The 16139-nt window shown below is 34.6% G+C and overlaps 1 protein-coding gene and 1 pseudogene across 2 annotated transcripts; both read right to left on the bottom strand.

Annotated features, from left to right (window-relative positions):
- Positions 1-1818: 1818 nt before the first annotated feature.
- LOC146946796 (uncharacterized) lies at positions 1819-2391 on the bottom strand. Its single transcript, XM_085748309.1, has one exon. It carries the CDS (start codon positions 2389-2391, stop codon positions 1819-1821), a length of 573 nt encoding a protein of 190 aa, XP_085604435.1.
- Positions 2392-10967: 8576 nt separating this feature from the next.
- Positions 10968-14482, bottom strand: LOC146946797 (AP2-like ethylene-responsive transcription factor At1g16060; annotated as a pseudogene). Its single transcript, XR_015026810.1, has 8 exons — positions 14156-14482; positions 13989-14071; positions 13766-13774; positions 13529-13617; positions 13181-13254; positions 13034-13084; positions 11941-12017; positions 10968-11839 (listed from the first exon to the last, which is right to left on the bottom strand). The product of XR_015026810.1 is annotated as an AP2-like ethylene-responsive transcription factor At1g16060 (transcript).
- Between the last annotated feature and the right edge of the window lie 1657 nt (positions 14483-16139).

The raw sequence follows: 16139 nt of genomic DNA on the forward strand, positions 1-16139 counted from the left end.
AAAATGGTAAATATATTGGAAGGTACATTGAACACAGTAATCGATATACTCCATAACAACTTTGAATGCCCCAGTTCCGAGTCTTTGATCTGCAGATGATTCGAATCGGAGGTTCTTTTGACACCGGATGCCCCAAGTGGGTTGTGCCAGACTGATGCAGTTACTATGTCATGATCCTTAATATTTGCATAGTCCTTTTCGGGTTTTCAATCTATCAGGATAATCATCATTTTTTTTTTGTCTCTAATTTTTGCCTGGACCGCCCTTTCGGGTTTTCAGTCCACCGAGACGCTCACTTTTGCCTAAGCCGCCTTTCAGGTTTGCGACTTATCGAGCTTTTATTTTGACAGAGTATTTCTTGACTGCATCAGCATTCATAGGACGTGTAAATTTGTCACCAGCCGTAGTCACAAAAGTCATTGCACATGGGACTTCATAGTTAGGCGTCCACTTGCCCTTGGAGTCTGGTTGAAAAGATAGTACCTTTTTGGGCACAAAGTCTCCTTCTTGAATTTCAAGGAGACCAACCTTCTTGTTGGAAGTTTGTTTCAAGTTATAAGGTCGTCATGCATTTAAAGTTCAACCAAGCTGAGATTTCAGCAGAATTCCTATTGACGGGACTTTGACCTCCACGGGAAGCACGAACTTCATGTTGCATACTGGGGAAGGAGGGGGGGTTGTCCCTGTTGAAATGTGTACTGAAGTATGATATCTGAGCAAAGCGAATGGTAGCACCCCAAGCCCGTCTTTGTAATCGAATGTCATCTTCTGGACAATCTCCTTGATATTTTGTTTGCAGCTTCAATGGCTAAGATGCCCCAATATGTGAGAGACCTCGTCGGGAATCTCTTCATTTTCCTTCTTCAGCTTCGGACACAGAGAACTCACAATTGGAAGAGAGTACATGATTAATGTGTTCAACGGGTTTATTAATGCATGATTTGATTATTAATTTTGACAAGTAAGTATAAGTTATGATTATGCAGATATTTGAGAATGATTTTATTTTTTGGTTTTTTGTATTACCATTTTTTCCAGAAAAAAGCACAAAATAAAAACAAAGTCGGGATCTAAACGACTTTTTTATTAATGATGACAATGCAAGAAGCAAAATGCCCTACACAAGTTCACTTTCGTCTCGGGCGGAACGAAAGGATTTTTTTTGAAAAGCAGTAAACAATAAACATATCATTTAAACAAATCGAGTAGCGGAAGAAAACATCAACATCGACTCAATTGCAGCTAATCCTTCTTTGTGTTGCAACATCAGACACCATGATCTAGTAGTAGATTGGCTTGCACATTTGGGGTCAAGACTTAGAAAGTCAGGCGGTTGGTCCGGATCAAATTCTAGACTTCTTTCTTCAGTGCATTACAATGTTCAATATCATGGCCAAGTGCCCCTTGATGGAAGTTACAGAAAAGATCAGGTCTATACCATGCTGGCAGTCTTGCTGGCACCGGAGGAGGCGACTTGGTCTGGACTAGATTCTTTTCGAGCAACTGTGGAAGCAAAACCACATATTTCATGGGAATTGGGGCAAATTGTGCCCTTGAGGCCTGTTGTCGAGGCTGCTGTTGCTGATACGGTTGCTGAGGATATTGTGGCTGAAGGTGTTCTTTCACCATACTAACCTCCTGCTCTTTCATTTTCGAACTACTAGCGGGAATACTTTCTTTGATCAATCGTCCTTCTCGTACTCCTTCTTCCAACTGTACACCCATATCAACCATCTCAGCAAAGTTCTTGGGCGTACTTCCGGCCATATTCACATAATAGAACTGATTGAGAGTTTTTAAGAAAAGTTTGGTCATCTCCTACCCTTCAACATGTGGGCTGACTTGGGCAGCGATATTTCTCCACCGCTGAGCATATTCCTTGAATGTTTCTTTGTCTCCCTGCGTCATAGCCTGAAGATCGCTTCGGTCTGGGGCCATATCCACATTGTAACTGTATTTCTCTACAAAAGCATCACACAGATCACGGAATGTTCGAATCTTTGTTTTGTCTAGATTCATGTACCACTTTGAGGCAGGACTAGCCAAACTTTCTTGAAAGAAATAGATAAGGACCGGATCATCCTTAGCATAGGCATACATCTTTCTCACATACATTGTTAGATGTTCCTCAGGACAGGAGTTCCCTTTATACTTCTCGAAATCTGGGACCTTGAACTTGTGGGGTATCTGGACGTTCGGCACCAAACAGAGATCATAAGCAGTCTTCCCAAACACTTTCTTCCCATGGAGAGCTCTCAATTCTCGTTGCATTTCATCATATTTTTCTTGTAGCTCATCCACCCTATCATATGCCTCCACACTCCCTGAGTGGAAGATGGGTTCCTCTTCTTTTGGGATAGTATGGACGGCAGGTGCTGAGTGTAACACCATATTTCTATTAAAGCGATAAAACACGCGAATATAACAAATATTCAAGAAATAGACGCTACGTCTCACCTAAACAACAACCAGCATGCATATATAGTAATATCTCAACAGTCACAGCGGAATACAAACATATATCTCCATCAATACATATGCCATGGTCAAATAACATCAACATAATATTCTCCAAAACTCAACAATGAGTACATCTCCAAAACAAAATAATCTAACAAGACTAGGACACCGACTCAACCTAATCAGAGCCCTAGACTACTGCGCCAAAATGATAACGGAGGCTAGCTCCCGCTATCCAAACATCCACCAAGCAACTCACCAAGCGACTAATCCTGCACAACGTCTACCCATCCATACAGACAGGTAGACGGTCGAAACCACTGGGGGTAAGCATTACATTAATCATAATCAACAGATAAAAACATAGTATTCAAGGATTCATACATATCACATATACATAACCATCCCTCCTAGAATACTAAAATCATGTGATTATTATCCCCCATTTCTTCCACCTCAAGCTATCACATTATCATCATAGCATAAAAGACATATCTAATCTTTAATCAAGTCAACAACAAGAGTTCATCATTTATCATCATCAATCAATGAAAATATTACTCACCTCATTACTCATCTAGCATGCTTAACTCAACAAGTACAATTCATCATTATCAAAGAAATCACCACATCATATGGATATACATATACAATTGTCACCTTATCATTATTATCAAAGTAACGATCATCAAATAGGTTCACCAAGTGTATAAGTACAAGCAAGTGAGACATGCAATTAGAACATAGTTCAATTATTCACAACCATCAACAAAATTCACCCATGTACATATACACCAATCCACACAATCATGACATTCACCCAATTTCACCAATACACAAATTCATAAAGTCACATATTCAATTATGTCACAACTCATCAACCATTAAATTCCAGATGTCACAAGTATGTATTCATCAAACACACTTATCATCAACAATCACCATTCATATGCAACAACAAGATAACATTTCAACATGCAATGCGCCTATACTCGACACATATATGCATGTGGTACCGCAACACCAGTCATTAGATGCCAACCGCACATCTATGTAAGAGTACACCCCCTCTTACATGTAAAAGTACACCTCCTCTTACAACAACTATGTAAAAGTACACCTCCTTTTACATTTCAACATATGACTCAATATGATCATGATGCATGGACATACAACAACAACCCGATAATGCACAACTTCAACATAACAACGACAATGTAAAAGTACACCTCCAATTACATTGACCATCTCAACAACAATTGCATTATCAAGTATACATGTCCACACATTCAACAATCATAATTCATATAAGAGTCATCACCACACCATCAACAACATAATCATCATCATATTCATCAACAAACAACAACATCATCATCATCATAATTATCAACATACATCAACATCAACTATATCATATAGTTCAACAACTCCTTACCATTTCTCACAATTCAATTAATGGAGAAAATACAACACATTATGATAAACATCATATTCAACACCTAACAATCATCCACATATCCTCAATTAATCTTATAAAACCATTCATGAAAGATTTGCCAAGTAATTGGACTTCAAGATTATTTTCGACAAGTTCGTCTCTAGTTTCACCATTTTAAAATAATTGAAGCAATTAAACCAAAACCAAGTAAACAAGATTCAATGCCTCAACTAAGTATACCCTAGGCTACTTATAAGTACAGTAGAGGATACAATTACGTTTCACCGGCCAAATGCGACGAAATCATGAAAATCACAAAATTCGTCTCTCTTTATCACTTTTCAAGAAATTTCAATTTTCAAATCAAAACAAGTTTGATCCATCACATCATAGTTTAAATACCATTAAACACCTTAATTGAAATTAGAGAACATAAATTTAAAGTTAAGAAACATTCCATAAAGTTTGGGTTGACTTAGAAATAGTTATGCGGAATTTTCGTAAAATTTCTCTAAGACCTCCTTGGAGTATTTTCCTCATAACTCACAAACCAAAAATCATTTTCAAGTCAAACCAAAGCCTCTGGAATGCTAACAAAATTATCTACAACTTTCATGTTTACGTCAAAAGCCAAATCAAAACAGAAATGTGAGAAAAAGACGAAAGAACACAAAACAGGAGTGCTGGCTTCTGATCTGGATCAGCTTCTGATCTGGGTCAGCTTCTGATCTGGGTCAGCTTCTGATCAGGATCAGCTTCTGATCAGTAGCGCTCCTGAACAGTAGCAGATTTTCAACCTTCACGATTTCGCGCATAAAAATCAAACCGTTAATCCGTTTTCGACGCCGTTTTCGCCTATACGCTCCTGACACTTAGCTCTATCATAATCTACAGAAAATTCAAGTTTCAACCATCCCAAAATCATTTCTCCCAAACCTCACATAATCATTTCTTTTGCAAAAACGTTTAAACACCGACATTTCACACGAAAAACCCGTTTTCTCCCAAACAACTCGACTAACACAATCACAATATGAAAACAGAAATTCTACCAAGTCTAATTCATCCAACAATATCAAAAACACAGCCAACAACCTCATATTTCAAAAGTTCATTTGGGTCCTTCACATGAACACCTTAACACAAACTTCACCAATTTGAACAACAACAACAAATCTCATCATAATTCATCATTTCAATGATACCCATTGCATCAATTCATCAATAACATATGTTAAGACAACAACAACAAAATTTGAACATGAATTCATCAACAATTCAACAACCACAACTTCATTCATCATCAATTTCATACAAAAACATATCATGTTCATATCTACCCATTTTGACATACAAATTCAACAACAACAACACAATTAACATTCAATTCATGCATATAATCATGTCAACAAAATTAAGCACGAAATTCTACAACCAAAATCAAATTAAGCACTTAACCACAATTATGCAAAGAATTAGGGTAGAATTAAACTAAAGGATTATGATTAAAGCCTAACCCCCTTACCTCAATTCTTCACAATCAACACTAAGGCTTCACTTTAGCTCCAATCCTAGCTCCAATCCTTGAAGCTTGACCTCCCTCTAGCCTTCTCTAGATCTCCTCTTCAAACCCTTGTCTTCTCTCTATCTCTATCTCTATCTCTTCTCAATTGAAAATGAAAATGTTGGCAAAACCCTATTCCCTCTACCAACTAGAGCTTATATAGGTTCCATCTAATTGGGCTCAACTCACAACACCTTAATGGGCCTAACCCATTTCTATTCTAACCCAAAAATGTTACTACTCACTTAACGGTAAAATGTAATACTAACGGTCACCTACCGGTAATAAAATAAATCACTACCACTCCCTAGCACTTAGTAAAATAGCAACTCTCACTAAGCACTAAAAATAATCCTCAGCAAAATTACAAAATTACCCCTACTCTCAAAATGACCAAAATACCCCTAAGTCCAAAATGACTTAAATACCCTTCTAATACCGAATTCTACAATTCCCGACCAAAAATACACAAGAAGGCAAATAATCACATATGAGCACATATAACAAACATAAATAAATTAATTAAATACTAAAATAAATCTAGCGAAAAATCGGGCTGTTACACTGAGTAGGTCACAGCAGCTGGAGGAAACGTCGTAACTTGCTGAAGAACATGAGTCGCACGTTGAAAAGTAGGCATATGAGCTTCACAAACAATGGGACGAAGTACTTCGCCAGCAGACAGAGGAGGGAACCATGGCATGGTACATCGTGGTGTAGAGTACTTCAGAGTATCGACACAAAATGTCCATTCAGGGCCAGTAGAAACAGTTTCGGCTTGAGTCCTGATAGGAGGAGGTGGTGGTTGATTCTGTGCAGCTGCTAGTGTTTTCATCAATTCAGTTATTTCGTCCATCTTAGTCTGCATGACTGCCACTTCTTCACGGAGCACTTGATTTTCTTGCTCAAGAAAATCCATCTTCTCTTTATGATTGCTCGAGTGTTGTAAATGCGAGTTGGTTTCGGACGAGGACGCCATGACTCTTTTGAGATGGGTTGGTCCTTTATTGAAAAAGGAAAACTTGTGAGACTCGGAATTGAGAAAATGCAAAATGATGCAAGGTGATTATGCAAAAATAGGCACTTTTTTTTGAAGGACTTGTCAAAGTAATTGTAAACATCATAAGGAATATTGTTTCATTTGATAATTTGAAATGTTGAAAATAGTTCCCTCAAAAGCAATGCCAAAGACAAAGTCCTCGACAAAAAGAAGGTCTAATTTGAGACTTTTGAAATTGTATTCCTTGATGTCCCTCTTTACAAGGTCCATACCTCTGATGTTTAAGTGCTTTGATGTTTTGATGAGAAAAAGTTTTTATGAATGAATGCATGTATGCATGGTAAGGTTAGGTATACAATGTTGGAGCTTAGGGATAACAACGCCATTTGGTAAGGACTAAGGTTTTCATTTGCACTTGTAACAAGGGTTCTACCAAGTTCCCAAAGTTTTCAATCACTTTCGAATATTTGTTAGGTGACGAGAGTACTCTCGTTCCAACAATATTCGTAGGTTAGTCTCGTTTGGGTGTAGTATCGCGTGTCGACCAATACGAGAGTACTCTCGACTAGCCACCGCACTACGTCCTAAAAGGCCAAGATGGGTTAAAGGTGACTAAAGGTTCTCAACTTCGACGGTCGCTTGAAAGTAACATGCCATACGCGAGTACTCACGACGACAAAAGTATACCTCCAAAATCCCTCCATTGAGTGGGTTATCACATGTACCAATACCGAAGAGTACTCTTGGCATGGAAACTATGATTATACCCGTTCCTATCTTAATTTCCCTCAAGTCCGGGTGTAGGACTTATCTCACCACTCACGTTAAAATAAAGAAGAAGGAGAGAATATACATACACATATTTCCATCTTTTATTTTTTGATTTTATTTTAAGCAAGTTATAGCATAAAGAATTAAATAAAGCCAAGTTAGGCTCAACCCTCTTAGGGGGTTCCCCAGTGAAGTCGCCATTTCTGTCGCGTCATTTTTTGGAAATCAAGGCTATTTGATTAGCTTTTGACTCACTTTATTATTTCACGACTGAACATTTAATTTTTTGAGAAAAGGGGAAAAAAGTTCAAACAACCCACATTTTGAAAAGATTTAGGGTTCGGGGGTTAGTTACATAAAGGGAAGGTGTTAGCACCCTTTATGTCCGTAGTACTCTACGAGAACCTCTTGGTTTCATTTAATTAATGTGTTATAACTTGCTTGTTTTGAAAAAAAATGGAGTTTGAAATGATAAAAGAAAGGAGACCTAGTTTATCTACATTTTATTGATTTGAGAGGACGAGTCCTCTGCCTACGTACCTGTGAGGGATCAAAATCACGTAGTTCGTGGTAAAAATTGACGTTTGATTGGTTGTGTATTTTTTATTAGTTTTGAAAAAGGTTTTAAAATGAAAAGCCAAGTAGCAAAATGAATTGGTTTGTATTTTATATTAAAAGAAAAATTACTCAAAGTAAAATTAAATGGATTGAAATTTGATTAAGAAAGAAATAGAAAAATGGTCACTTGATTTAGGATCAAGGTTTATTTAGAAAATATTTTTGTGGCTTTTTGGTTATTTGCATGTTTTGTTTTTTTTTGAATAATTAGAATAAAAATTAAACTAACGGAGCATGAAGAAATAAAAGCGTAGGGACCTCATGGTAGCGTTGGACAACCACAAGGGCCTTTACCTAAACTACCAAGTATAAAAGTAAACATAAACCCACTCACGCACACATGCACCTAAGCTATTACAAAAAAACCTATTATACATTCTATGGTCTGCGAGAAAATAAATAAATTACATTAAGCCTATATTTACATTCTAAGTTCCACGCAAAAAATAAATTAAATTACATTAAAGCCTAATCACATTCTAAGTTATATACAATGAATAAAAAAGACTAAATTAAAATATGCAATGCTAAAACTAAACTAAGAAATGCATGAATTATTTGCATCTAAACCTAATATGCAATCTAAATTTCACGTAATAGACAATAAATGACATAAAATGAAATATACACAAATAAATAAGTAAATGAGTAATGCATATGCAACCTAATTTAAGAAACTAAAAATGCAAGAAAGATTAAATGCATGAATAAAAATTAAAAAAAAAAATGATGCATAGAGGTGCAGGAAATAAAATGGGGGTGCAGACAGTAAAAGACAAGACTGGGCTTAAAGAGGGACCGAATTGGGTCGGTTTATTACAAGCGGGTCAGTTTAAAAAGGTCTGGGTGGGTTATTAAGTGCATAATATTAATGGGTTGGCAATGGGCCGTCTGATTGATCAGACGGCCTGGATTTAATCACAACGGAGGAACACAGACTGTTGATCAACAATCAAGGGGGCAAGGCGCGTGGGTACACGCTGATGCGGTGCACCATCAAACAAAAGAATGGAGCGGTCTATATAAGTGCTTGTAAGAGAGAAAACCTTCATTTCTCAAATATCTTTCTCTCTCTTCTCTATCATTTTCCTAAGCTCTCTCTTCTCTCTCCTTAATTGTTCTTCTTGTTTTATTTTACGATTTATTTCGTTTCCCCTAAATCCCTTCTTCTTCTTTTTTTTGTTACTACTTCTTCTCCTATTCTTAATTACAAAATTCAAATCAAAATTCCCTAAACTATATCAACAGCCCCTACATCTACAACAATGAGAAGAAGAAAAAAAAATGATATACCCTTTTGTAGTGCTTCCGTCAGACTTGGGTCGGATTGTAGGATCCTGTTCTTGTACGGCTTCCTTTGAGTGATGTTGTTGTTAGTGACGGTGTGCCTTGCTGTTGGTTTCGTTGCACTCACGATCTGGTACGTACTGCTGGATTTGTGAAACGGTTTACCGTTCGGGTTACGGTCGGTTCGTGAACGTTGTGGTCCGAACAGTGTGCTTGGGGTTTGGTTGTTTAGATGGGAAAAAAAATGTGTTGCTGGTGTAGTGGCTATGACAGCTTGATTCAGCCTGGTCCCTGTGTTTGTTTCGTTTGTGTGGGTTGTGTGGTTACGACAGTTCGATTGATGATGGGTACTGGAATTTTGTGCGTAAGATTGTATTGTGGTGATGTGATTATTGCTTGCTGGTTTATGAGATGTGTGTTAAAGTTGTTGTAAAATTGGGTTTTTTCTATGAATACTGGCTTTTGTGCGTGTTACAGGTTGTGAAAGAAAATTGTTTGTGAATTGCGGCTGATATGAATTTTGTGTTGAAAATTGGCCCCTTTGCAGATGAATTGGCGTCTGGTTTTATAGTGACAGGTTTGGATTGTTAGGGTTTGTTGAGGATGAGCAAAAATCCTGTGGCTTGGGGAGGAAAGAAAGGATGAATGTGATTCTGTTCCTCTAAGTTTGCAGATGAGACTGAGAACTGGATTGGTACCGATGAACGCCTGGCTGTTGTTTGGATTTGGACCCGTTTTGGACTTTTATGAAGAAATAAAAAATGATAATAGAAATAATGAAATATGAAAATAAAATAAAAATGATTATACAAACTTCTGGACCTATCTAAAGAAGAAATAATTAATTAAAAAAATGAATGACTAATTAAAGTAAAAAAACGACTAATTTAAATAAAAATTAAATTATTTTAAAGAAGATAAATGATTTTTTTGAAAGATTTAAACAAGATAAAAGATGGAAATAACGACTAAATAAAAAGGAGGGTCCGACTCGGAACGAAATATGAGGTATTTTAAAATACCTCTCTGCCGAATTTTTCACTGAAAAGATAGAGATCGATCAGGATTAAACGACGCGTGTCGGTGGTATCTTAGGTCAAAAATTGGGGTATGACAACGTAACATCAGAAATCACTGAAGACGAGGGAGATTTCACTGAGGAAATGACTGTTCATAAACCATTGTGCTATTACGTTATGGACAATGGCTGTGTCGAGGGTGAACAAGCCATGTTTGAGAAAACTAATCATCACATGAAAAGTCATCTCAAGCCCCTGTTTTTTCAAGCTAAACAGTGAGGTAGTAGTTAGTTAGTAGAGTTTGTAATTAGATAGATAGTTTGTTAATTTTTTACAAACTTTATGGATAGAGCTTCTCATGTACTAATTTACTATCTTCTAATCAATTATTCAATATGAATTTTAATTTTAAGGATTTTACCTTTCTATCAAATTCTCAAGCTTATTTCTCTTATGAGATGAATCTTCATCTCTTTGATTGTGTTATTTGTAAAAATATTATGGTGATAATACAAGAAGGGGGATTAGGTGGTTCAACTGGTTTGGGCTAAGGGTTAAGGAGATGGACGTCCAAGGTTTAAGTCATAGCAAAGAGAAAAACTAACATAACAACAACATTTTGCCATTAAAAAAAAGAGATGATACAAGAGTTCTTATTATTGAAAAATAATATTGAGTAGCGAGTACTTACTTTTTTTTTTGTGGTGTTTGAGGTTCGAACCCGAACCTTGCATATATTATGCATTGTTTTTATCAACTGAGCTAAGTTTACGGGGACCTCTGCATATGCTTATTACCAACTATAACAAATAAACTAAACATTTTATTTTGAAATACAATAAATTAAACATTTTGCTACACCTCACTACAGTTCAAGATCAATTTCCCAAACAATACAATCTTCTTCGTCTTCTTAAGCTTTTTGTTTACAAGTCTTCATCTTAAGCTTGATTTCTTCTTCTTTCCCTTTTCCCATGTCTTGAGATCAGCAGTTAAATTTTCAATATACACAAACTAGAAAGTAATTCTAGGTTATAAATAATCAATGAAAAAAATAAATAATCAACTTGAGTTTTTTTTTTGTTTCTGGTTGAAATTGAAGCACTAGCTACCTAGACCTTTAAGCATAGATCAAAGTCATCAGAATCGAATAAAGGGGGCACAAAAGAGTTTAGGTCATGGAACAGATCATCCCCTTCCCCATATTTTGTGGTGGAAGAATTAATATCACACTCAAAGTGTATGATTTTAGGTCTGAATGTCATTAGGAAATGTGTATGATTTTTGTGGTGTTGGGGACAAATCAGCAGCATTTGTCATTTCCATCATCTCTTTAAACTTTGATGATTGAAGCAAAAGACCTAATGCTGACGTGGTGCCAGCTGGCCGAGGCTGTGTTATTGCTGCTTCATCTCCATTATTATTTAATGACTCATCTTGAGCATGGATGAAATTAAGTCCTGGTTGTTCTTGATTAGTAATTTTTTGCATAAAATTGGTTTCACAGATTGGGTTAGGATCAATAAGTTTGGTGCTAATTCTGTTAATATCGTTGTTGTTGTCGTGATTAGGCTTAAGCCATTTAATATAGCGGCTGAGGTCAAAATTGGTAACAGCATTAAGTCCTCGATATTCAATAGCTGCCATGTCGTAAGCTGTGGCAGCTTCTTCTTGTGTAGCTGCAAAATTAGTAAAAATTTATTCATATCATCGTTATTTTTGTATATTAAAAAAAATCTAATCATTTCAAGTATTATATCGGAGATGTAATCTAACTAACCATATGTTCCAAGATAAAGATATTTGTTGCCAAAAACCCTGCCGATACGAGCCTCCCACCTTCCGTTATGATGGTGTCTGAGCATAGAAAACCAAGGTCATGAAGTTAAATGATTCGTTGCCTAAAGATAAAAGTGATATGATATGTTTTCTGATCACAAAAAAAAGTCAGATATAAGATGTCCCTTTTTTTGGGTTAATTTAAGAAATAGAATATATTTAGATTATATATTACTAATAAAAAGACGGACATTAACATGTTCAATATTACTAATGAAATGATTTATTACTGTACTTAATTTGTATATAGAAAAACAAATCAATATTGACATATATCATGTAGTGTTATTCCTATTATAATGAGATTTAACTTTTTTTAATTAACAATTTAAATAATCAAGTAAAAAAGATAAAATTGTAAATATAATAGTTCAATGAAAGATAAATGCAAAATTGAAAAAGTCATTCAAAAATCATGTATTTCATTTATAATATGTCTTCTAAAAAATTTTCATGGATATAGTTCAGATGTACATGAAAATTGGTCTCAAATTACATATAATAATAATAATAATAATAATAATAATAATAATAATAATAATAATAATAATAATAATAATAATAATAATAATAATAATAATAATAATAATAATAATAATAATAATAAAAAATAATGATAATAATAATAATCTATATATATATATATATATATATATATATATATTATTTTATTAATTCCTTTCTTTGGAGCTTGCTTCTTTGGCAAGTTTCCTTTTCCCAAAATATATATATATATATATATATATATATATATATATATATATATATATATATTGTCTAACTTTTTCTTTCAATTTTATCCTTTATTTAAACTATGGTATTACCTTTTATTCTTTTTATAACATTATGTTAAATTTGAATTAAAATCAAACCTCATTCAAAATAGAAACAATCTCAATGCAATAGAAATAATATCTATTTTATTTATAAAAAAAAAAACCCGAGTTATTCTCAATGTAATAGGAGCAATCTAATTAAACATATACAGTTCATCGTAGTAAAATTTCGGACATATTAGTGTTCATCTTTCGTACCTTGCGACACCCCTGTATTTAGAAACTCCACGCGAAAAACCACTGCTTTTCCTGCAAGATTTTTTTTTAAGAAATCTAACTAATAATTAATTCTGTGAAACCTAATTATTATTATTATTATTATACAAGAAGCATGTAGATGTTTACCTCCTTAATGATCCAATATACTCCTCCCTTGACTGATCCTCCATTTCTCTCAATTGATTCTCGTAAGTACATAACTACAGTTAAGAGATAAATTTCTTGTTTAGTTACATCCAAAAAAAATGTTGTTTAATTTTTCTTTAGCAAAGTTTACAACACTACGCACTCTTTAAAATTATAACACTCTTTAATAATATTTAACAAAATATGTTACAAATAAGATAGATTTTTACTTGTCATTTAGAAACAGTACTCAAACAAACTTCTCGAGTAGTGCTTGTCAATTAGGAAAAACGAAAAATTAATATATTATATACATTGCAACTCTTGTAGAAGAGTAGAAATAGGTACCGGAAAGTTAAGAATGGTATCCGGACCCCAATATTTCAATGCTGCTAGATCATACGCATGTGCAGCTGCCTCTTCATCGTCATAAGCCCCTGAAACATTCCATAATTAATTTTTAATTACAAAAGGATATATATATATATATATATATATATATATATATATATATATATATATATACAAAAAAAAAAGGATATATAGCAACAACGTAATGTAATATATGCAATCATATCTACGTACCGAGGTAGACTGAATGTAATCATCCGTGAAGATCATCATGAATATGCCCACAAGTAAAAAAAACTTTCATCAATATAATTAATCTCCTAGTGTATATAGCTACATTAGTAAGTAAATATCAGTTGGTATGGACAATGCATAAAATATGTAAGGTCAGGGTTCAAATCCCGGTCACCACAAAAAAAAAAGTAAGTAAATATTATGGATGGATATCGCTATAAACCTTGTCGGCCTTTTTTGTTTTGGGATTCATTCCAACAATTCTTGTCCCACAAATGAGCTTCATACCGTCCTGTCCATCTGTGCCTGATCAATCAAACACCTCATTTTAGTTGAGAGAAGTTCCATGCATGAAAAGAAAATCTATCTATCTATTAAAAGGGTATAAACCTAGTGACTCCTCTATATATTGAGCTACGTTGAATTGGAGAATCTCTTGGGACACTTCTCCTTGTTCTTTTCACTTTGTTGTCCGCCGTACTTGTTGCTTTAAGGTTATTGTTATTTCTTGCATTGTTTTTCTGAGTTTGTTGTTGTGATAGTTTCGCCATGGAAAACAAAAGATGAATGGTGCAAAAATAAAATAATAAAGAACTTTAAGGAGATATATTTCTATACGTACGTCTTAGTCATGGAATGAATGAAGAGGGTAATTTAAAGGGATATGGATAAAGGATGAGGTTAGAAAAGATTGTGCTGGCAATTTCATTACATTTGATTTAGCCGGCTTAGGAATGGTTGCTTCTGGCCGTCTGTGAAACCGGCTCTCATGTTATAATGTTATGAGTTTTTTTTTTTGTTCTTCCTTTGTCTTTTACTCACAATTTTGTGTTATGTGGCTTTCAACCGATTTTGGAATCTGTTTGATGTATCTGTGAGTCTCTTATTATATAACTTCATTCACCTTTTCCTCTGTTTTGTTATCTCAATCAGAATTATATTCAATTTACCTTTCTGCCATTTTTTTTTTTGTATTTTTTAATGGGATAAAGTTAAGAGAGTTTGGGTAGCAAAGGAGGGTTGTCGCCCATGCAGCTGTCTCTAATTATTTTTGTTAATCCACAGGTTTTGAAAGAAAAAGAAAAGTTTTGAAGATAAACTTGGTTTTAGAAAAATGAAAAATCAAATCATTTTACTTTGATTTCCAGCTGTAAAGTATCTTTACTCTCGCACGGTAAAGTGCTCAATCTTAGAAAAGACATTGGGCTCTAATACCACTTGAATGAGATGGAAAAGACAAGAAAGGGGAGGTTGAGTTTTTTTTTTTTTTTTAATCAGCAAATTTTATTAAGCACGGCTAGCACAAGATGTACATGACCCGCAAAGGAGAAAAAAGAGTACAAAAAGGTCCTTATGACCGAGGGCACCTAACCACCAAAACTAAACTCAATAGAAAACCCCTAGATTCCTAACTCTGAAATTGAATAGGAATTAAACAACAAAATACAACACAAGCTTTTATAGCAAACTCCAAAAAACATACGGTCCTCCTAGACAAACCACCAAAGTCGCAGAAGCTTCAACACAGTAGCAGAACAAGCTGCTGCAGAACCGCACCAGCTGTAGAAAAACTTCCCTCCCATTTTTAAAAAATTTATCATTCTAAAGCTTTGTCAATTTGACATAGGTTCGGTTGAACCACAATGTTTTTGAACTTTAGTTTATCAAATTATTTAACTTTATTTGAAATGTGAAAACAAAAGGTAAAGTTAAACCATAAAGAACTTGTGAAAAGTAAATAAAGAGAATAAAGGAAGAGATAATCACACATTATGTTTATACCGGTTTACGATCCAATCGATAACTACTTATGTCCACCCCTAAAAGAGTTCTTTTTCTTTCTCCATGAAAAGGACTTAATCCATTAATGAGTTCTTCGTTTAACATTGCAACCTCCTTGCAATTATTCATAAAACCGAACAATACTTAAAATTAAATATGAACAATAATAAACTTTGTAGCCTTGTTCTTCATAATCGGTTTCTGGAAAAATTTCTTGATTTTAATTTTGTTTCCCCTCCATCTCTATGTTTCTCTCCTAATTACTTCTTTCTTCTTCAGCTTTTTGTTGAGCTTTGCTTGAAACAACTCCTCTTTGAGCTTTCCACGCCTTATTTGCACTTTGGGAACAAAGCCTTATTATCTCTTTCTTTTGAATTCACTTCATCCACACTCTCATGGGTCTTGAAAAGAGCCTTTTTCATCTCGTTTCATGAATTTCTGGTAGGAAGCCTTCCATTCCTCTTTTTGGATACCACTTTGGATCTTTTCTAACAAACTTTGTAAACCAAAGATTTCTTGTATCCTCACTACCCACTTTTCCTAATTCTTGACTTGAGAAAACGCCTTTTCAAAAGCCATTATTGATACCACA

The sequence above is a fragment of the Medicago sativa genome, chromosome 2 (assembly GCF_051527215.1).
Source record: "Medicago sativa cultivar Bolivia chromosome 2, Bolivia_mono, whole genome shotgun sequence".
NCBI classification, from domain to species: domain Eukaryota; kingdom Viridiplantae; phylum Streptophyta; class Magnoliopsida; order Fabales; family Fabaceae; genus Medicago; species Medicago sativa.